This window comes from Pocillopora damicornis, chromosome 4, assembly GCF_964200805.1.
Source record: "Pocillopora damicornis chromosome 4, jaPocDami1.2, whole genome shotgun sequence".
Taxonomy (NCBI): Eukaryota; Metazoa; Cnidaria; class Anthozoa; order Scleractinia; family Pocilloporidae; genus Pocillopora; species Pocillopora damicornis.
The window spans coordinates 23,741,392-23,763,544 of record NC_142673.1 but is presented as its reverse complement, the minus strand read 5'-3'; the positions used below and the strand labels follow the sequence as shown (position 1 = coordinate 23,763,544).

The window sequence follows — 22,153 nt, the reverse complement described above, 5'->3', positions numbered from 1 at the left end:
ATTTTAAACTCAACTGATTAATTAGCATGATGATCGCAATTTCAGCAAAATAAAAAAAAGAGGTAGAAAAAAAAAAAAAAAAAAAAAAAAGGAAAGAAGAGAAAAAAGACATGAGCCGCAAAAGAGCAGCGCCACTAGTTTATGAGAGCTCTTATGTCCCACACAACTTGGTTGGTTGCTATAGCAATTGCTGCAAAGTGTCAGAAATTTTTGCATTAAGGACTTCACCAGAATCTCCTCGCTGTTTTGGCATTGTTTACCCTGCAGGACATTTGAGGAACACAGTGAAGTTTGTACCACGTCCTCAGAGGGTGATTACTTTGCCAAATCGATGAACGTGAAAACTTTTGCCTGTATGTTTTATCAAAAATTTGAACGCATTAATTTCAGTTTTCTATGGTTAAGCATGTAACGTGTTAATATAAAAGAACCGTTCTTGAATAATCAGAGTTCGCAGCGAGCCTCAATTCATCAGCTTGTTATCTTGAATCAAAGCATGTTTAGTTTCATGCGCTCATGATATCCTGGTAACATTTCAGAAGAAACAAGGAGTATATCTCCTGGTCGTCAATAAGCATTAGCAATTTAGGCATTATAACTAGCCGACCTCATTCCTCTTCTCTCAAGAGAAAAGACTGGACGTGAAAAAGTACCAGAAACTGAGCCCATGCAAGTCGAATAAAATACGCCGCTTACACCCTACCGTAGCAAACTCATTCCCAGGTCTCTCTTACCCTCCTCCCCAGGAGCTCTACGGGGAGAGAAAAAAAGAGAGCTTGGGAACAAGGTCCCCTCTTATGGGAGAAGCTTAGAAGTGCCTTAAAAAATCTACAGACTTCATAAATATTCTTCGTAAAAACGTTTTTATTAAAATTCATTTAGTATTAAACAAATTTCCTGCTAGGGGATCCATGGATGTAACATGACCCCTTCACATTTCTTCTTGGCTTTAGTTCTTCTTTGCCTTGAAGTTTTCATACTTTGAGTGGCTTCGAAACCAGACAAGAAACGGTATTAGGATGGTGGGTAAAGACATCAGGCTAAAAAGACCCCAGTCCACCTGTAAAGGAGAAAATATTGATTCTTGTGAGCATACTGGAGAAGCTGATCAAACATGTGTGGTGAAGACATGCAGTTGTGCTACAAAAAATGGAATCAGTGTTCCATAGAAGCAGAAAATGGAGGAAAAAGCAAATACAACTGTTTTGAGAAGGGTTGTCCAAAAAAAAGAAAGCCTAAAAGTATGTGCTACAATACCGAAAGGTAACAAGGTCAGATATAAGAAAATGTCATCATAAGGACAAGGCATTGCAGGTTTAATAATTTTTTTTATTCATTTGACTTATTGAAACTTATTGATTACCAGATATCCAGATTACCTTTCCAGATTGTGACAGGAACCTTTGCCCTTTTTTGACAACCTTTCTAGAAACAGCTGTATATACTAGTTATTGAAGTTACTTCTGTTTAAAAGCATTATTCCTGCTGGAACTTGCAAAAGATGAATGAATGGATGAAGGAACCAATCCAGAAACATACAAATTAACAAATGAAAAAAGATGAAAGTACAAGATTTTTGGAAATAATTTATAGGCCATTGGAATAAAAATAAGCTTTCAATGAAACAGGAAAAGGCCACATAAGTAAAGAAACCCACTAAGCGAAAGAAGAGATTAAATGTGTATGGGTAAAAAATACAGTAGTTTTTTTTTTTTTTTCCATGCATGGCCTGTTCTGGATGTCCTTGCATTGAAGAGCACAAGATATCACTACTTTGCATATTTATGTGCCACAGATCGTATTTTTTAAATGCAGTTTTTTTTTAACCAATTACAGTCACCAACCATTCTCTGGCAGAATTACCTTCAACAGAAATACTTATTCTTAATGAAAGCTAAATGGCAAGATGGAAAATCCTTCACTCATTATTCAGAAATACTCAGTGCACAAGGCTGCCAAACTTACCAGATGTGGAGAATGTTTACGGTCATATTCATTTTGGGGCATAATTCCTCCTTCTCCTGGGGCTGTAGAAAAGGCAATCTACCAGGGAAAGAACATTAAAAAAAATAATGTAATTCCAACTCAATAATATTTCTTCCACTGTTTTCTTTGACCTGGCATAAAGAGCTTGGTTTCAAAATATTGGTAATTCTTGCTTTGTTTTTCTCATAAAAATAATTTTAATTTAGTTATATCCCATGCCTTTCTGAGAATCACACCCAGATTTCACAATTTTTCTGGCCTGTAAAATAGTTTTTGTAATTCATTAACTTTCCAAGTTATTCCAAAACATTTAGGACTCATAATGCTCAATGCACTTTGAAAAGTGCCCAAAAAGAGACAGCATACCACAAGATTCCTTAACCCTTTAACTCCTGAGATCTGGGCCTGGATGTTCAATCGATGGATAATTCTATTCAATGGATAAATCCATATCCACCAGATAAGTGTTAACAAAACATACTGCGCTATACGATGGATAGAGATTTACCCAGTGGATAGCATTATCCACCCTTTGAACAACTGGGGTCTGATTATTAATTCTCCCTACTAGCTGCTACATATTTCCTTGTAAATTACCAAGCAGAATTTGGTGTTACATCAAGATAACAGCCACCTGATAGTTTTGATTATTCTCCTTACATAATGTAGTAATAAAGCTAGATATTATTGGGAGAAGTAACATGTTAATCACTTCTAAATGTTAGGGAATAAACAGTCTCTGAGCAGCAACTACCAAGACTACCAATACAACAAAACAATTCAGTGAGTTTACCTGAGGATCTGTGGCATCTTCAGAAGCTTTGTAGGTTACCTGTGCTGCAGTGAAGTTGAATGTACCAGACTTTAAGGGTTCCAGGATGATAGTGTGTGATACATTTGAACCACTGATGGGCCAGTTAAAGAAAACTGGTAGTTTAACATTATGTTGATTTACAATGTTATGTCATAAACCCACAAGTCTGCAGCAGACCTGGCTGAGAACCATTTCATTTTTGGACCCAGACTAGTACAAGAATTCTCAAAATCAATTTTGGTGGTTGGCTCTCTTTTCTAAAGGTGTTGACCAAACACAGCAAATGACTTATTTCTAGTAAAAGTAACAACAAAAAGGTTTGAGCTTCTTGAAATTCTGAACTTTCATTTCTATCCTTAAACATCCTCATTTAGTTTTGATTTAAGATTATTTTTTTAAATTTTTGATTGTGAGTTCACGAATAAGACTCGTTAGAGAAAGCAACTGGGGATGAGAGAATATGTTTTTTCCCTTCTCATCATGCAAAAATCTCATAATCACTACAATATATCTGTAACAAGTATTTAGAAAACAACCCATCATTTGCTGCAGCAGTGGAGAATACCTTTCAGAAGAACTAGTATTTACAACAAGTATATGAAGGATACGGTGCAATGGTTTTCCACTTGACGGAAAGTAATCCATGGAGAACCTTAAACTCATCAGCTGGGAAAGAATTATCTGACAAGGACACTGATGTGGCGGGCCTGAAGAGTAGAAAATCATTTTAACCTTTTCACTCTCAGATATCATAAGTAATTTTCCTTACTGTCTGCCATACAGTTCTTATGATGTTAGTCCAAAGAATTTGGTATTGGATCAACTAACAATTGCCCAACTGACATTAATCTTTATTCTTATCACATCTCTTCTTGACATTGTATTGATTTTGTAGGGAGAAATTCTGGCTTGGTCACTCCTGGGAGTTAAAGAGTCAATAATACAGTTATGAGAATAAGAGAAAAACAATGATTACATTTTTCCCTCCATGTTAAGCTTTCAGGAGTGACCAAAGAGTAATCTCTCCTCAAAACATTGATAGATTTTAGGTAAAGAGGTAATGAGAAGTAAGAAAATTATCTGCCAGTGGATATTGTTTGATTTGACACCAATTATTACGTAATAAACGGCAGATGCTATTTATGAAAACTGATGGTTAGACCTTGGTAGTGAAAGGGTTGATGGGTGTAAGGTAAAAAGTAAAGTCTGTACTCAAGACTATTAACCTACCCAGGTGGAACTTAGCCCTCTTTCCAAGTAGCATAAAGCACCTTGGAGTATTACTACTTCCCCCTGGATGGGATACCAGTGCATTGCAAGGTTATGTACCCCTTAGCATTTCATGAAGGCTTCCCTGATGATTTGCACAGTGGCTATACATAAAAGTGGAGAGAGGCTCTTTGAAAGGAAGGTTTCTTGCTTAAGAACGCAACAAAATGACCCAGCCAGGTCTTAAACTCCTTCCTCTCAACCTGGAGTCCACTGCACTGACCATTTGGCCACTGCATTTCCCATGTAGGGTGTAAGATTAACCCTTTACACCCTAAGAGTGACTAGCATCTAATTTCTCCCTACAGTATCACTCCTGAATCACACAATAAGGTCACGAGAATAAAGGAAATGGTCAACAGGAAAGGAACCTTTTGATTGGCAAACAAATTCTCCTTGTCAGCACCATAGGAAATGTATAAAGATCAGTGTGGAGAATATGCATACTGATGTTAAGGTGTAAGATTAAAGTAAAACTCTACTGAAGAACCTGACTAAATTGATGGATTGAAATGGGTTATTCTCATAGTCAATAAACTCATGCAATCCTAAAAGCCAATAAAATCAAGGCAAAATTGACCAACCAAGTTAAAAAAAAAAAAAATCTGATAAAACAATTCCAGCACATGTGTGATTTGGGCAAGCCCTCTACAGAGCATTCTGCTAATGGCAGTTAAAACTCTGAGCCTTTTTTACAAACCCCATATTGTATAGACATGCTGAGAAAATAATGCTGGCTGAGTATATCAGCACATGAATGACCTTACCCATTTCCAACATTGTAGATGCTGTAGTGCACTGTCAATTCCTTTCCTTCAACAACAAATTGGTTGAGAATATTTTTGGAGATAAGAAGTCTGGCACTAGAATCACCTTCAGCACTTAATGCACAGCCTATCAATGCTCCAATAAGGAGACACAAACACAGCTGAAAGATGAAAAATAAAAATAAAATTAACCGTTTTCACTCTCACATCAGTATATATATTCTCCATACTGCTCCTTATACATTCCCTATGTAATTGACAAGGAGAATCTGTTTGACAATATGAAGCTTCTTTAGGTTGTTATCATTTCCTTTTATAATTCTTGTGACTTCAATGTGTGATTCCATGGTGACATTGTAACAAGAAATTTCATGCCAGTCCCTCTTAGGGGTCAAAACATTAAGATGTATTTCTGAGCCCTTAAAACCCCCTGAAGATGATTAAAAATGCACAACTTCTGCTAAAATCAAAAATGCCTTATCCAGTGAAAAGTTAATTTCTACACTGGCATGATATCTTGTTAAAACAGGAAATTGTCTCCATTTATACACAACAAAATGAGTAAAGGCTGAAAGGGAGAATTACAATTCTTAATCATCAGGGGCATTAATGACTTTATGAAAGTGACATTATGCTTAAATATTCCTTGGTATGATGTTTAGCTCATACCAAATAATGAGATAAATTGAGCAAAAAAAAAACTAAAACAATTTAAATGTTTCAATATTAAAGAACTTCTCTTTTACTGTTTCCTCGCTGAATTAAGTGAAATAAAGCCAGTTTCTACACAGTGCCACTTTTAAGGTTTTAAGCACGAATAAACCATCAAATAATAACAAGAAACAACGGTAAACTTTTTCTTTGGTATATTTTTTGAACGGTGAATAACTATTTAATATAAAATAATCGGCTCAGGATCGTCGCCGTTAAAGACGTTAAAAAAAATATTATGAATAAGAATTAGTCTCACAGACTTCAACAGCCTTTTTTTTTTAAACTGACAAGCTACGTTCAACTTTGCGTGCTGGTCTCTTGCAAATTCCAATTCATAAACAAAGCATCAGTACACGTGATAACAACTGTTTCCGAGCACTTTGACTATGAAAATTCAAGATTTCGGCCATTTTAGGCCCAGGTTGCTGCTCTGGTCAGATCTCGAAAGTACTGCGACAAAGAAAATTACGGTAAAATGACAAAATCTGCACTTACTGGTTTCATTCTTGCTACTACACACCACTATCCCACCGTTTCGCCAAACTTCTAAAGAAAAAGAGAGAGCAGCAATATTGAGATGACGTGTTCGAAAGCGAGGCGCACGACTCACGCATGACTCCCTGACTGTTTACCCGAGCCGCCGGTCGTAGACGTGACGTCACCTTGCCCTTCACAACGGAGACCAAACAGACATAAGCAGTCTAAAATCGGACGGATCAGCTGGGGATTTGATAACAGGCTGTGTTGTACGAGCTGGTCCATAAGCGTTTCTTACCTACTATGTGCATTATATAGTTAATACGAGAGCATTTGCAATAACTTTTGGAGGTTTGCAGATCGCAAGATATACCCCAAAACAGCGTCGTATGCGTTTTGTTTTGAGTGGTATGTAGACTTCTCGCTCATATATACTTTGCACACTGTCACCAAACCTTTTCAGTCCAAGGCTGTGTTTTCTGACTTATTGGTCCGGAGATGAACAATAAATTGATTTCAGAGCAAGTAGATGGAGCTACAAGACTTGGTCATGAGCAGCTTGCTAAAGGGAACATTGACGAGGCTTGCAGTTCGTTCGAAAAAGCCGTTCAACTTGCAGAAAGCTTGAAAGAAGGGTTTACGGAAAGAGCTTGCTATTTCAATCTTGGAGCGTGTTATGTTGCACGTGGGGATCCTAAACGTGGCGTGGAATACTTAAAGAAATCTTTTCCGCCCGATAAAGAGTCGGACGGAAGGACAAATTATGCAGATTTGCAGTACAATTTGGGAACTGCTTACGATGCTTTGAGCGACATTCAGAAGGCTGTGGAATGTTACGAGATCGCTGCTGAAGAATATAAAGCTCAAGAAAACTTGGAAATGCGAGGAGAAACTCTTCTCAGACTGGGTAAAGACTGGACGAATATCGGCGACCTGAAAAAAGCTGCAGAAATTTACCAACAATGCGCCGATATATTCCAGGAAATGGGAGACAAAAATACTCAGTTACTTATTTTGAACAACCTTGCTAGTTTGCTTGGAGAAGTTCGGGACATTGCAGCCTGTGGTAAAGTGCTTGCGCAAGTTATTGAACTTTGTCAAGATGTCGACGACAATGCTTTGAAATGTAAGTACAATATAAAGTTTGTATATATACTTTTTGTTAAGTATCATTGCCCGTATAATTTGGCAATAATTGATATCACATAAACGCCTCAGCAAACATGGCCTTGGCCTCGAAATATTTCGAATTCCATCCTTTCCCTTTAGTTACCAGCTCGGAAACTGTAAATTTTTTTTATCTCCCGTTAGTTAGGGTAGTTTTGTTTATTCCCGTTATGTAAAACAAAACTAACCTTAAGTGTTGCTAGTTTCTGTTTTTCATTCTACTTGTGTGCTAATTTGACATAATAACTTTTTCGTGTAACAATTATTGATTAAAAGTAAATTTTATCGCTTCATCTGAAGATGTAACTTGTGACCTATGCGAGGAAAAAAGATTCTCCCTTTCTTCTGCTACTGAAGGAATGCCATTCACAAATTTTGCACTTTCTGCTGCCAGAGTATGTGATCCTGTGGACTTTGCAAACTTGGCACATTCAGAGTTAGTCAAGCATCTCGCAAGCTGGAATTAAACCGAAATCTAATAACCACAATTACTTGCTTGTATTGTAAGTTAATATTCTTACTTAGTTCATGAGAGCCATGGCACATGAGTTACTACTGTAGGATAGATTTAGCTTTGCAAATTTGTACCTACAGATTGATTGGCAGTGTGTTATGCATTTGATGAAAGAAAGCATGACTCCTGAAACACTAGATGTGTAAATTGATGGCAGAAAAATTTACAAAGTTCTCTCTGTCAAAAAAAGTTATTGAAAACTGAGGGAGAGTAATTCAATATTGAAGATAAGAATTGGTTGATTTTTAATGTTACAGTACAGTTATAACTAAGGGAAGTTAATTTAGAGTGGTAGTGGTAGCTTAAAGTGCATGTATTTGCACATTAAAACCTTTTTTGAGCCTCAAAAACACTTTAGCTGATTTGAACAGGTCTTGCTGCACCCACTTGTGGGTTGCTAGCAATCGTTGGCTTCTTGAATTCATGGCCATCAACCAAACCCTGGGGCAGAATTATTTGTTAGGGACTGGCCACTACTACTTAAATAATTCTTCTACAGCAAAACATAGAGGCTGATTTAATCAGACAAACAATAATACTTTATTGCTGATTGCAGTATCCTTTATGTATTTATTAGTCAGTGATATTAATAATAATAATAATTATGACAGTGATAAAAATCAATGGTGCTGAGAAGAATTAGTCTTTTTAGAATTATTTTCTGCTCAGCAAGAGGTACAGTTGCTCAGGTGGATGAATGATCTTGTTTTGGTTTTTAAATTAGGGATTAGGGAAGCTTTTCCTTTTGAAGGATTTAATTTCCCCTCTTTTAGTAATGATGGGTCAATTGAATTCTATGTTGAAGTTATTGACAACTTCCTCATTTATACCAGTTTTTTTTTAAACCAATTGACATACATGTACAGCTATAAGGAAAAATTAACCTTACATTAAATTAACAAAAAACATTTTAACATTAAATATTAATGTACAAAGCATTGCAGCTTGAATTTGAATTTGTGACAAATACAGAATTCAATGGCCCAAGATAATTCACCTATGTGAATTATTGTTTTCATGGCAATGCAGTGTAAATAATAATGAATCCCAGCTTGAAATAAATTGTCAGTGTTATTTAACTGTTGCCATTAAGTGTATTTTTTAGTACAACTCTGGTAATTTTAAGGTATGAGGAAGCATACAACATTTTGTTGGTTGAAGTCAGAGATTCAAAGGGGACTATTAAGGACTGAGTTTTAAATTTCTGCACTTAATTTGTCAGCCTGCAAGGTTGTATGCCATTTCAATTTTTTGTTCTACAGCACTATGAAACAAAAAGGAAAGGTGTCTGTCCTGAAAATCTATTCCTTTGGTAGTAATAAGATATTTAATGACTTGTGATATTTTAAATTTGGGAAATCTGTTCTGCAGACTGAAGACACATTGTGCTAGTCATACAAATTTAGAATTCATAGCTCCTGGAGAAAAATACAGTATTTGAAGTTTTCCATCATTCTCAAAGCCTGGGGTAACAAATACATGTATAATATATGATGACAAGTTTTTGTTATTCGATGGATGACACCATACATGCGCACTGAATAATGCTTTTTAATGCATTTCTCCTCGCTGAAATAGTGAAATTATCCCTAATTGTTAAAGTAAACATTGTTGCCTCTTGTTACAGGTAAAGTTTACAATGATATTGGTCTAGTTTACAGTGGATTGAAGTCTTATGAGAATGCAGCAGAATGCTTTGAACTGGCAATTCCCCTCATGCGTACTGAGAGTACAAACAAGGAACTAGAAGCTGTTCTTCAACAAAATTTAGGAGCTGTGTATAATCAACTTAAGCAGTTCAACAAGGCAATGGAGTGTCACAGGCAGGCAGTCACCCTTCATGGTAAGAGATCATGACAGTTAGAATATGTAAAATGTAATCATTGATTTGTTGCCAAAAGCATGTGCTTAATGAAAAAATCTGTGGAAATTTACAGATATGCAACATCTTTGATGAGATCAAGTTGAGTTTCAAAAAATTATGAAGCAAGTTAAAGAGAATTACCTCTGAATGGTAAATTTTATTACCTGTTGTCTTCTGTTTTTTTGTCATAGGTGAGCATTCAAACAGGGAAGCCCAAGGACAATCCTTCTGTAACATGGGGTTTGCTCAAAGTCAGCTTGGAGAATACAACAAAGCTGGGGAGAGTTTCTCACATGCAATTCAGGCAGCCAAAGATTCTAATGATAAGAAAGGCTTGTGGCAAGCTTATGAGGGGTTGGCAGCAGTTAGCTTTCTGGGCCGGGAATATGACAAGGCAGTGGAGTATTATAAGTTGGCTTTGTCTGTTCTTTCAACTACTAATGATGCAAGCCCTGAACATAACAACAGAATTGTCAGCAAACTTACAAATGCATTGGAATGCCAGTTGGTTTTGTCAAAGCAATTGAATGGTAGGCTACCACCCATAAGATTGAACAGTGTGAAAAGTGATGTTGTAGACAATGTCGAGAAGGTTAAAAAGAAAGGAAAGCGAATTGGCAAAACACGTTCAAGACAGGAGCATCACCAGCTGATTGCTAGAGGAATTGATGGAGATCAAACTACCTCAGAGGAATCTGAAGGATCAGGTTCAGGAGAGGAGTCCACTTCTAGTGATGAAGAGGTGCAAGAGAATGAACAAGCTGTCAAGGATCATCATTTCGTCCAAAGGGTGATAACTACAGAAGCTGAAGTTCATCATGAAAGAAAAACAGCCAATAGGGAAAGGAAAATGACATCTACAAGTTCCACTGAGGAAGAACGTGTCATCAGGGAGAGGGAAAGGAGGGAGAGAAAACACCGCCAATCACATAGAGCTCGAGATTTGGCATCCAGAGAACCACTGAAGTCAACACAAGGAGACAACATCTATGAGCAGGTAACTGATGACAGAGTGGCCTCCCCTGCGAGAAGTGATTACTCTGATGAGATGCCACGGGCACACAGAGAAGCATACTTGGCTTCAGTCCAGGCTTCCTCATCACACAAGCTAGACTCACACAGATCACAAGAGGAACAAATTGTCCAATCCAGAACTTGTGTTATTCAGTAATTAAAACAATTATACTAATATAACAGCTTTTATAATGGGTTTTGTGCAAAGGAGGTATATATGGCTTATGAGGTGATTTTGAAAAAAAAACTAGAAATTGTGACTCAAGCATTGGTAAACCTCAACTAGAAAACAGTCAAAAGGGAGAATCTTCATCAAATTTTAGCAAATGCTCTATGGAGGAAACTTGGCTGTTATCCTCCTATTTAAGGAATCACAAAGACATACACCTTACTCTTGATGAAATCAACAGGTTTCTTTAATATGTTTCTATTTTAATACCACCTTTTTATGGCTTGTCAATGGTGTATCTTTGGATACATTAATACAGAAATTACAAAATGGTTTATGTTATTTCAACATAAGTTGTTATACTGAACAGGGGCTCTATCTTGGCAAAAATATTGAAATTGGCCCCAAAAAATCATTTGCACCTTTTTGGCACAAAAACTTTGTTGTTATGTGTGTTTGAAAGACAATTTAATTTAATTGATATTTTATGTAGGGCATGAACATTTATTAAGGAAATAACTACATAACTTTCATATTTAGTGATATAGTTTTAAAATTTCAAGAGTTGTTTCAGTCTGAGGTGATGCTGTGAAATGCTCATAGAAAGATAAGGTCTTGGTAATTTGAGTAGGTTGTCTTGTGTCTAAGAAATTAAACTTTATACATACATTCAAGTTGCAAAGTTTTTTTGTGGGAGGCAGTACTCTCTTAATTATGGCAATGAGTTCAAAATAAATTCAATTTGTCTTTGGCAGTGCTGTGATCTCATACTGGAATCATTCTCAGGGGTCTTGAGTATGGTGTCCCTCTGGATTGGAATCCCAGAAAAAGCTGTGGGGTCTGATTGTGCTTCACCAATTTTTTACTAGTTTTTAAATCCAATTCTGAAACGTTCTGTCTCAATATACCAAGCTCTATTTCTTCAGATCATTATGCTACAACCAGGAAATAAAATTTCCTTTAACAGAGCCCCTTAGGAGACTAGGGTGAAGAGACTGGTAACAAGTGGAATAGACAAAGAATGATGACTGATTATAAATATTAACTTGTTCTATGTCTGTATTGGCTAAATGGAACAGGGACAGAACATCTTGAGGGAAAAATGGTTTCCAACTGAACACCAGATTCAAAGGTCCGATATAGGTCATGACTCAGTTGGTGGTAGATGGTATTTTAGGAAGATACTTCTCTCTGATAATTTCACTACACATAGAACTTAAAAAATAACGATTTATTTTCCACTGTCAAATTGTGCACATCACACAAACTTTCTCTTGAGTATATGGCCAAAAATTGTTCCTTACCATTCTCTTATTTACATTTCATTTCGTTAGAAAATTCTAGTTAATCAAATCTTGATAATTTGCTTCAAATTAACCTTAAAATCATATTTCAATTTTTTAAATATATTTATTTTACTAAATGAAAATTTTTACCCTAAAAATCCATTAAATAATTCTCATGATACATCTTAAAATTTGTATTCAGACAAAGTAAACGAGAAATAGTCAACAATTGCTTGATTAAGAGCAATAAGTTTTTTCTGCAGTTCTGTAAAGGAAGCTGAGGAACATAAGTGAGCAGCTTTTCAGTGAATAAAATTCTTCTGCTTGCTCATGCCCCTGAATCTCCCTGCGGTCTGCAGCCATAGTGATCTTGGATGCAGCTTTGCTACACCCTTATACCTTCCTTTTTTTAATGAGTTGGCATTTTTGTAACAAGCACAAAAAGTGATTCACTTAAAATATTAATACTAACAATGTTTTTTATGCAAAACCTGTAATGTAGATACTCGAAGCTAAAATCAGGTTAGAAGTTTCTGAGGTTCACAAGCCAAACAGCTCAGTAACAGCAATATACATCAAACCATGAACAAAATCTGTGAACTCTTATTATGATGGATGGAGGATGGCTGCACAATCATATAACACTGGTTTATTCAAGCCCAAATCTAAAAAAAAAATAACGAGAGAACTGGTTAAGAACAATCAGAGATGCAGCCTAGTTTTTAATGTGCTCTTTAATTTTTTTTTGAAGATTCCTGTCAATAACTAGCAAAGATAAATCATTTCTTTTGTACAAATTTTCAAGAGAGTCTTATTTTTGACCTAAGGGGTTCATCAGTTTTTGACCAAAATGCTGCTTTTGCCTTTCCTTTCATGTTTCTAAATTTAGGTAAAATATAGTGCACTGTGTAAAAGAATAAAACTGAACCATGCTAACAATATACTTGTGCCTCAGTCAAGTACCAGGGAAGAAACACTCTGTTGCAACACAGTTGCATATACCACAATCTGTGACAAAATCACTCACACATTAGCCATTTGAATAAAAAACACTCGACTGAGTGTTTAATAAAACTGAACTATGCTAACAATATAACTGTGCCACACTCAAGTAACAGGGAAAAAACACTGGGAATGGTGAACCAATAAGCAAATCTCTTACACCCCTCATTTCACTGCCTCTCCATTACTATAACTTTGCACCTCATTTTCTGTGAGTGTACATCACTGAATGGGGATGAGAGAGTATTGTGAGAAACTGGGGTTCATTCTAAACTACATGTCCAGTAAATACTTCCCTAGAAGTAGTTTCAACATATCAACCCAATTTTCTACTGATTGAGGTTCTAAAGAAATTTACCCCCAACTTACTCTCAGAGTGTTGTCCCAACTTCCTGTGCCAACTGCTGTCCCATCTGGGGATACTTCTAGACAAGTGATGCGGTTGTCATGGGCATAATACACTGACAGCTGCTCAGCCTGTTATGGATAAAAATTGAACTTTGCCCTTTATCCTTTTGAGATATATCATTCAATGTCGATAATATCTTAACTTCCATTGTATGAAGTACACATTACCATAATACAGTCATCTTACCTTGAGAGTATCCCAGACATTCATGGTGTAATCATGATACCCAGTGAACAATAATCTGCCTGCAATGAATAACAAAACAAGTAAACACGTTTCAATCATAAATTTGCACATGAACAGTCATATGATTATTTCAATGTATTTCATTCAATTTCCATTTCTGTCTAGTTTATCCCTCACCACCCTAGTTCTATCCTTTTTCTTTCTTCCATCTACATTGGAGCTTTTGATCAGGTTTCCCCAACAGTCCATTAGTAAACAATAATGCTCCTTGGTTGAGAACCCACCTTTTGGCCCTAAAGTTTAGGTTAGACCTTAGCTGATTAAAAAAAAAAACATTTAATATTTCCAGTCTGAGAACTCACCACTTAATGAGAAATCTAAAGCAGCTGCTCCAAAAATAATGTGTTCTTTAGAAAACACTGCTAACTCATGATCTGCCCTTAAATCATACAAACGACACTGCAGAGAAAAAAGGCCACATAATTATTTTAAACCAGTCATTAGCATCTACCAGGCCTTACAGAACCATCACCAAGCATCAAATCAATAATCAGAGTATGATATTAGTAGTCAATTATCTGTAAGGAAATGTAACAAAGTTCTGGCAGCACTACTCACTGTTGCATCATCTGAAGCAGTGCCAAATGCTTCACCACTGGGGTAAAACCTAACAAGAACAAAACAAAGAGGCCAGTTTACAAATGAATTACAAGATTTTTCTGTTAAGTGCTGACTGGCAAACCTAGTTAGATCTCTGGCAGTTGGTTTGGCAATGGGGAACAATGATAGAGAACCAGTCTGGCTTTGCAACCCACTTGAGTGTGCACAAACTTTGTTATAAACCATTAGGCAAAGTAAAACAAGGTATGTAATACCACAATGAACAGTAGTCTACTGTACCTTACTCCATTGATGTCAGATTCATGTGTTTGAAATGAGTTCACAGAACGTCCAGTCCTTATGTCCCAAACAAGAGCAGTTTTATCACATCCCTATTTGGCGAAATATTAGTATTAAATGATTAAAAACAATAGAGAAAATTTTAACCATTTAAACAAACTTCATGTTAAGATAATTAATTTATAGAATGTGTAAAGTAACAAAAGGTAACATAATGTTATATGATGTTCAATGATTCTATATTCAAACATCCTGATTCTTTAAAAAAAAAAAACAACAACACTTCCTCTAGTTTCTGCATTATTATTTGGTTAGGTAAAATTGAATGAAGTTACTTACACCAGAAACAAATATATTCCTTCCCTCTGAAGGTGCAAGATCAATGCTGTAAATAATTAATTGGAAAGCACCTTGAATAATTGTTTTTCTTTCATTAGTTGTTATGGAATAGCAAATGTACTAGATACCACAGGTTTAAGACATCCAGGGACAATGACAGACTCACAGATAGACTGTGTAACCAATGTGCCAGCAATAAATTTAAGAGAAGTTTAATTTCCTGATGACTCAACTGAACTCTTTTATTTACATGCCATTGCCAGTGGTTTCAAAGTAAAGTATTACGAACATGATACATCAAGAACAGAATGGCTAACTATACTGTTGAACTCCCCAGAGTGACTGGCTTCAAATTTCTAATTCCTAACTTTTTAACTTCTAATTTCCATTCAACTCCAAGGAGTGACTGGCTTCTAACTTCTCCTTACAGTACCACCCTTGAATTAAACATCAAGGACATAAGAATTAAGGAAATGATCATCAATTCAAGAAACTCTGGATTGTCAAACAAATTCTCCTTGTCAGTACCATTGCAAAAGTAGAGAGAACTATGTGGAAAAAATAAAGAGTAATGATAGGGTGTAACATGCCTTGAGAAGCTGTCTAGGTTCAAGATATCAGAAAATTTGGGATATATAGACTTAGCAATAGAAAGATGCCCCTCCCCACCTCATCACATCGGACGAATGACCATGAAAACTTTGCAACAGCTGTCCTGACTCAACATCCCATAAGGCACAGGTTGTGTCTCCACTGCCAGTCAATATCTACAAAACATAACCATGGAAAACCAAGCTTGTTAACCCTTTAAAACTCCCAAGATCTCATTAGTAATTCTCCTTACTGTCTGCCAAATGATTTTCATTATGTTATTTGGAGAATTTGGTATCAGATCAATTAGTAATCCTCTGATCAGGATTCCTGTGCACTAATGATAAGGTCATCATGTCTCTTGCTTCATGCTGATTACTATTAAAAATACTCCTATTACTGTACTATATTTACCTGTTGATCTGAGTTTGTGAATGTACAGCAAGCCATGTAGCTGGTGTGCATAGCAACAGTTTGTTTCTTAGTGGCAGCATCATCGTCAAAACTCAATTTAAACAGAGAACACTTGTTGTCAAGTCCCCTAGGAGGAAAAGTAATAATCTCATATCATGTTCTAACTGCAAGATTTGTCCTAATTCCACTTATTGTTACCAAGACTAATACACATGGATTGTTGACTGAACATCTTGGGAGGACAAAAATCATTCTTCCACCCGAAAAAAAGTAAAGCATATGAAAAAGAACTCAAATAAACAAGCCGACTTTGCATACTCAAAGACGCAATGATATGTAATGAGTAATGTGCAACTTCAGAGTGGACAACTCTTAATCCTTTAAATCCTTAGAGTGACATGAATCTAATTTCTTCTTGCAATAATACTGTAATCATTCATTAAGATCATGAGAATAAACTTAAGAAGCTTTGATTGTTGGACAAATTCTCTTTACCAGTACCAAGGGAAAGATATGGAGAATAGTAAAGAGAATATAAATGCTGATGTTGGACTGCAAAGAGTTATTGAGAGTTGGGAGATCACCTATTGAATGACCTAGCTAGTTCTGACAGGAGTAAGTTTTGCATTGAATTGGTCGACAAAGAGGAACCACTTTTCTATATCAACAATAAAGTGAAGTAAGGAAAAATAAATCAAATGGGATAACCTTGACTTTCCATCACAAATTACAGCTTAACTTACCCACATGCAACCATGGTTCCTGTCGGTGAATAAGCACAAGCCATGACCCATGTTGTTGGCATGGAAATAGCATGTTCCTGTTAGAGAAAAAAATTACCGAAAGGATAAGGGTAATATATTTTGATTCTGAACTAGAAAACAAGTACTTTCATACACAACAAGCTATTTTGAGACACCACAATCCAGCTTAAAAACAGGGCTTGGAGAACAAAAGAGGTATTCCTTTTGCTTGTATCAGTCTTGTCCTTATGAGAGGACAAGACTGACCAGTCAGTGCTTTATTTGTTAGAATAAATAATTATATACCTTGTGAGTTGTAAATCCATCCCAGACGATCACTTTTCCATCCTAGGAAAAGAAAGAAAATCAAATACTCAAGAACAGGATAAAAGTACAAGGACTATCAACTCTAAACAAGTTGATCACTGTTCCACCACAAAAATGAAATATCAATATCTAGCCACAAGGTAAGAAAACAAAATACTGCACTGTGTTTGAGGTAGACAAGGGGAGATGGAGGAGGGGGTAGTGAGCACCAAACCTTAAGGTAGCAAAGAGAGTGAAGTGTTCCACAGATCATTAGTCTCCTTCTACACCATTGTTTAGACTCATCATACATTGAGATTAACTGATTGTGCCATTGTTCTGTTAAACTAGCTGCAGTGTCCACAATCATTCACTCAACTGATTAAAGCAAGAGAGACAGTAAGAGATATCAAATGTAATTCAAATCATTCAACCTGTGAGCTGCTGACAAGGTGACGTCTGTCCTGTGCCCAATCTAAACAGAGCACCTTCCCTTGATGACCCTTCAGAATTCTGCGAACTTTGAGAGGTGAGTGGAGAAGGTTGTCCACTCTCTGAGCAACATCTTTTACTGAAATCAAAAGACCTCTAAGTCAGCTATGAATGGGAAAAAAGGAAACAACTTGGTCCTAAGGAACACACAAGGCTACGCTCCGTGTGCCCCTTTTTTGTTCTTACCACATTTTGACGTCATCTGTGATCTATTACGCACCTGATGCACAATAACATGAAATCTATTTGTTAAGTTGATCTTTTCGCCAAACATTTTTTGCTTTCTTATATAAATCAAAATAACGCGTTATAAGTTGAAATAAATTTAAAACGATTTTAATGAACAAGGAGAAACAATATATCTTAGGGCACGATATTGCATAACTCTCGTCTAATAGAGGTCTCGTATAAATCAGACCTGCTCAAGACAAATTAAACGAAAGATTCGTAACAAAACTTTTGCAGTAGGTGCATGTAACACGCTTGAAAGCGTGACTAATCATTAAATCACAGAATCATAAGGAATAGTAATCGCAGTATTATCACCAGGGAGAGCTCATCGCAAGCACAATCTAAAGTCATGTTCCGAGATAACAGCTGATGCAAAAGATCAACTCTAGTTTCGAAAGCCAGTGAGCGCTGTTCATTTTCACATCTAAGCAGGTGACAGATACCGACCCTACCCTCTCGATTGATAAATAACAACTTACGTTGAAGATCGTTAACCTTCTGCTTCTCTTCATCTATCTTCACTTTCAATTGCTCCGCTTCCCTACAGAGCGAGGCGAGCGATTCTTCTGAAGATGAGCTTACAGCCATCTTGTATGTTTACCGACGATCTTTATTTATGCTAATGTAGTAAACCTTCCCATAATGCCAATGAGAGTAGTTTCCAGGACAACAAAATAATTGCATTATTACCAACTGGGGTCGAGTACTGAAGACAAACTTGTTGCTTTCTTTCGATTCTGGTTTACATTTTTTGCATCTTTTATTTTATAAAATGAGTGCAGATACTCTAAGTGTTACCAGACATAACAATTCTTCTGGAAAAACTCTATTAGACAACTGGGTAGAAGAGGTAAGCGAGTAAAACTCAGTGTCAGTGTTTATAATGTAGTGAAAACTCACATGAAGCTTTTAGAAGTACAGGTATTGGTTGTCAAAATTGGAAATATTAAACCTGTTTTTTACCCTTTTTGCCTGCAGCGACAAACTGAACAGTTTGATAAAGCCGGTGATGTCGATGTTTCTGAGCTACATAAGCAAGGACATAAGGTAAAGGAAGATATATAAGAGTAGTGGGAGAGGTGAGGGGGGGGGGGAGGGGGGGTGAAGGGGGGATTAGAGAAGAAAATAGTTTGGAGAACATCGAAGCACCCATGTTGGTAGTCATGCCTGTCCACTGCTTTCCTCTTGGTTGAGGGGGGAAACTTAGACGAGGGAAGGACTGACGTTTCCTTTGTACCTTCTGCATTATTTTCTTGAAGAGAAGTTTAATTGAATTCATGCCTGTACAGGTTGATATCATGGTTGATAAGATGTTCCAATATGCATATTGATGATTGATTTGTTGTTATATTGTTCATCTTTTCTATATCAGGGTATCCTGACGACAGATTTTAATGCCGAAGCAGAGAGATTGTCAACTGTCAGAGATTCATACAGGAAACCAGAGACACATGGAGTACGAAAAATTGGTTTGAGGCAACAACTTTTACAGGAAGAGCTCTACAGACAAGTGAGGTATATTAAAAGGAAGTTTGCTTGGATGCCAAGTGAATGAAACTTTTGTTTTGGCCAGCAAATGAACTGGTCACTCTCCTGTTTACAGACTCCAATAAACGAACACTTATGACAATGGAAGAAATTTTATTAATTACTACATTTGCATTTAATTTGCATCTGCAAGTTACCTAGTTTTATATGCTTCTTCACTGTTATAAATTTACAAAATTAAAATACCTTTTCTGTAGGGATTTTTTTCTAACTAAATGAGCGTTATGGTTTTGCCATGAACAATGGTAGTCAACCATTGAACTCCCAAGATCCAATTAGTAATCCTCCCTATTGTCTGCTCTACATTTCCTTGTGACTTAAAGATCAGAATTTGGTCTCATATGAAATAACACTCTCCAGCTGATAAGCTTGCCTGTTCTCATAATCTGTTGGCATGACAACATATTGGAATTGCAAAGAGAAGTGAATTTGCTTCTTTTGTTTTTAGTGCTGAAGTTGATGAAGAATTTAACCCTCCACCACCTACTGTGGAATATCTTTCCACAACCAAGAAGGATTTTTCAAAAGGTTTGTCATGTTAAATGTTAACAGCAAATTACTTGTAATGTCATAATTTGTGCAAAATATCACTTACCTGTTAGTAATGTGCTTGAATCTTCCTAACTATGTATTTTATTGTCAGTAATTTGTATCACAAATTGGTGTGTTAATATCATTGTTGTTATTTGTTAATTTGTTACAGAGTTTACTCCGATAGTCAAGGTACCAACACGGGTAAGCTTATTAAAAACATTTAGAAGGAAATGTTTTCAGTGGATGATTCTGTAACTGTTATTTAAGCTGTTGTCATTCACACTTAACCATGCACTCAAATTTTTCTGACAACCTCTAGAATTTTTTGGAATAGACTACTTGAAGCAGATTGCCTTAATTATTTAGTTAACGTAATACATATGGGTTATTGTGTTGTATACTTTGGCGAGGCACCTAACTACAACGGGGCCCAGTTGTTTGAAGGCAGATTAGTGCTAACCCAGGGTTAAATTTTAATCCAGGTTTCAATATTTCTCTGTTCTAAAGCCCCTTCAGGATAATTTTCCTTATTCTTTTTAGAGCATCTAATTATGAAATTGTAGACAAAATTTTGTTGATGTTGACTTTCTTTCAAAGCTTTGAAATTCAGATCTGAAATCAAATTTCACACTAACCCTGGCTTTTCTTAAACCAGCTTTGAACAACTCAGCTCAGGAGTTTAAATGGGAATTAGGAAACCATCAGAAACTAAGGAAAACTTGAAATAATCCATGGGGTCACCTGCAATGATTTGGCATCCCATCCACTTGGGACATCCTCCTGGTTACGTTATACTACAAAAACTGGGGATAGGCACTAGCAGATGAGAGCCACTTGACCTTCAGACTTTACCACCTGTATTTTCTACAAAATAATCCTTAGAAAATTTCTGTTTTGTCTTGCTACTCAGGATCATGATGTCAAGAAAGAACAACCTGCAACCTTTTGGCTGGAAAGATCTGAAGAAGTTCATGTAAGTACTATGGATGTCAACATTTTTAGTAAGGCTGGAAGAGAACTCTAGCAGGGTCTTGATTAATTACATTTAGCAGCCTGCAAGGTTGTTTTTACAGGTAATAATGAGATGTGAACCAATTATCATATTTGTGAACGGTTACCGGTCACCTCGCCACCAAGCAGACTCGCCACCAGCGAACTCGCCACCAGCGAACTCGCCACCAGCGAACTCGCCACCAAGGAACGATCTCGCCACCAACGTACTCGCCACCAAGCGAAGTCTTCTTGCCACCAACCATCAATAAAGAGATAAACTAGAATAAAGTAGTCGAGGAGAGTAGGATGTTTGAACGAGCACAATTCAAATCGGCCGATACGTTTGTGCGTTCGACAACATACGTTTATAAAGTTTGAGTACAGACAAGCGAACAAACTTATCGGTTTGGAACGTGCTTTCGACAACATACGTTAATAAAGTTTGAGTACAGACAAGCGAACAAACTTATCGGTTTGGAACGTGCTTTCGACAACATACGTTAATAAAGTTCGAGTACAGACAAGCGAACAAACTTATCGGTTTCGAACGTGCTTTCGACAACATACGTTTATAAAGTTTGGGTACAGACAAGCGAACAAACTTATCGTTTTCGAACGTGCTTTCGACGACATATGTTTATAAAGTTTGAGTACAGACTTATCAGCCGAACATCCTACTGTCCTCGACTAATCTCTTTATTGGTGGTTGGTTCCGAGAAGACTTCGCTTGGTGGCAAGTACGTTGGTGGCGAGATCATTCCTTGGTGGCGAGTTCGCTGGTGGCGAGTCTGCTTGGTGGCGAGGTGACTGGATACCTTGTGAACAGGGCTTATCTTATGCATCAAGTCCTCAAATATACTGAGAAAAACTTACAGAAAACATTAACTGCAACCTGAAATTTGTGTAGTCTAAACCTATAATAATCTGGATTTTTTTTTTCTTTCTAGGGTGTATCTCAAGTGCGGACCAAGGACACCCCATTCCGTAAAAATGCTGCCTTTAGTACTCCAATAGATGAGTACAAAGATGCACCTAAGCCAGGAGAAGGCTGGAAATTTTAACAGGATCTTTCCCTCCCAATTATCTATGCCAGAATTGTAAATATGTTAGACAATGTTATTTGTCTGTATATCAAATTGTAAAATAATAGTTATGTTGATAACAACCTAGGTTTTGTTAGGTGTGTAACTTTTGTTGTAGTTTGTAGCTTCTCAGAGAGCTTCAAAGTTGAGTTTAATAAGTTAAACTTGTTTAAAAAAAATTACCATTGTTGCTGGGTTTAAACATGAAAGAAGGAATAGTAGAAAAAACACATCATCCCCTTGTATTATCCTTTAAGAAAAAATAGACTTTGAAAAGGCTGTAATGGTGAAAATGATTAAGATTGATAAGCAATTGCCACTTTTTCATAACTGACATCAAAC

At 36.6% G+C, this 22,153-nt stretch overlaps 4 protein-coding genes across 4 annotated transcripts; 2 read left to right on the top strand and 2 right to left on the bottom strand.

The window, feature by feature from the left end:
• Positions 1-844: 844 nt before the first annotated feature.
• LOC113683459 (translocon-associated protein subunit beta) lies at positions 845-6,110 on the bottom strand. The gene is made up of 6 exons (XM_027200698.2): positions 6,046-6,110; positions 4,837-4,997; positions 3,409-3,507; positions 2,780-2,891; positions 1,966-2,043; positions 845-1,060 (listed from the first exon to the last, which is right to left on the bottom strand). The coding sequence occupies exons 1-6, from the start codon at positions 6,052-6,054 to the stop codon at positions 950-952; spliced, it is 570 nt and encodes a 189-aa protein (XP_027056499.1). The 5' UTR covers positions 6,055-6,110; the 3' UTR covers positions 845-949.
• Positions 6,111-6,196: 86 nt separating this feature from the next.
• On the top strand, positions 6,197-11,509 carry LOC113683460 (uncharacterized). The gene is made up of 3 exons (XM_027200699.2): positions 6,197-7,153; positions 9,336-9,551; positions 9,764-11,509. Exons 1-3 carry the CDS (start codon positions 6,526-6,528, stop codon positions 10,741-10,743), a joined length of 1,824 nt encoding a protein of 607 aa, XP_027056500.2. The 5' UTR covers positions 6,197-6,525; the 3' UTR covers positions 10,744-11,509.
• Positions 11,510-11,967: 458 nt separating this feature from the next.
• Positions 11,968-18,376, bottom strand: LOC113683461 (guanine nucleotide-binding protein subunit beta-5). Its single transcript, XM_027200700.2, has 13 exons — positions 18,134-18,376; positions 17,366-17,502; positions 16,932-16,973; positions 16,626-16,702; positions 15,883-16,009; positions 15,547-15,644; positions 14,878-14,923; positions 14,539-14,630; positions 14,257-14,305; positions 14,001-14,097; positions 13,639-13,697; positions 13,413-13,520; positions 11,968-12,706 (listed from the first exon to the last, which is right to left on the bottom strand). Exons 1-13 carry the CDS (start codon positions 18,240-18,242, stop codon positions 12,695-12,697), a joined length of 1,053 nt encoding a protein of 350 aa, XP_027056501.2. The 5' UTR covers positions 18,243-18,376; the 3' UTR covers positions 11,968-12,694.
• On the top strand, positions 18,331-22,104 carry LOC113683577 (sperm-associated antigen 8). The gene is made up of 7 exons (XM_027200833.2): positions 18,331-18,504; positions 18,633-18,701; positions 19,027-19,169; positions 19,651-19,730; positions 19,906-19,937; positions 20,647-20,709; positions 21,677-22,104. Exons 1-7 carry the CDS (start codon positions 18,427-18,429, stop codon positions 21,788-21,790), a joined length of 579 nt encoding a protein of 192 aa, XP_027056634.2. The 5' UTR covers positions 18,331-18,426; the 3' UTR covers positions 21,791-22,104.
• Positions 22,105-22,153: the final 49 nt, after the last annotated feature.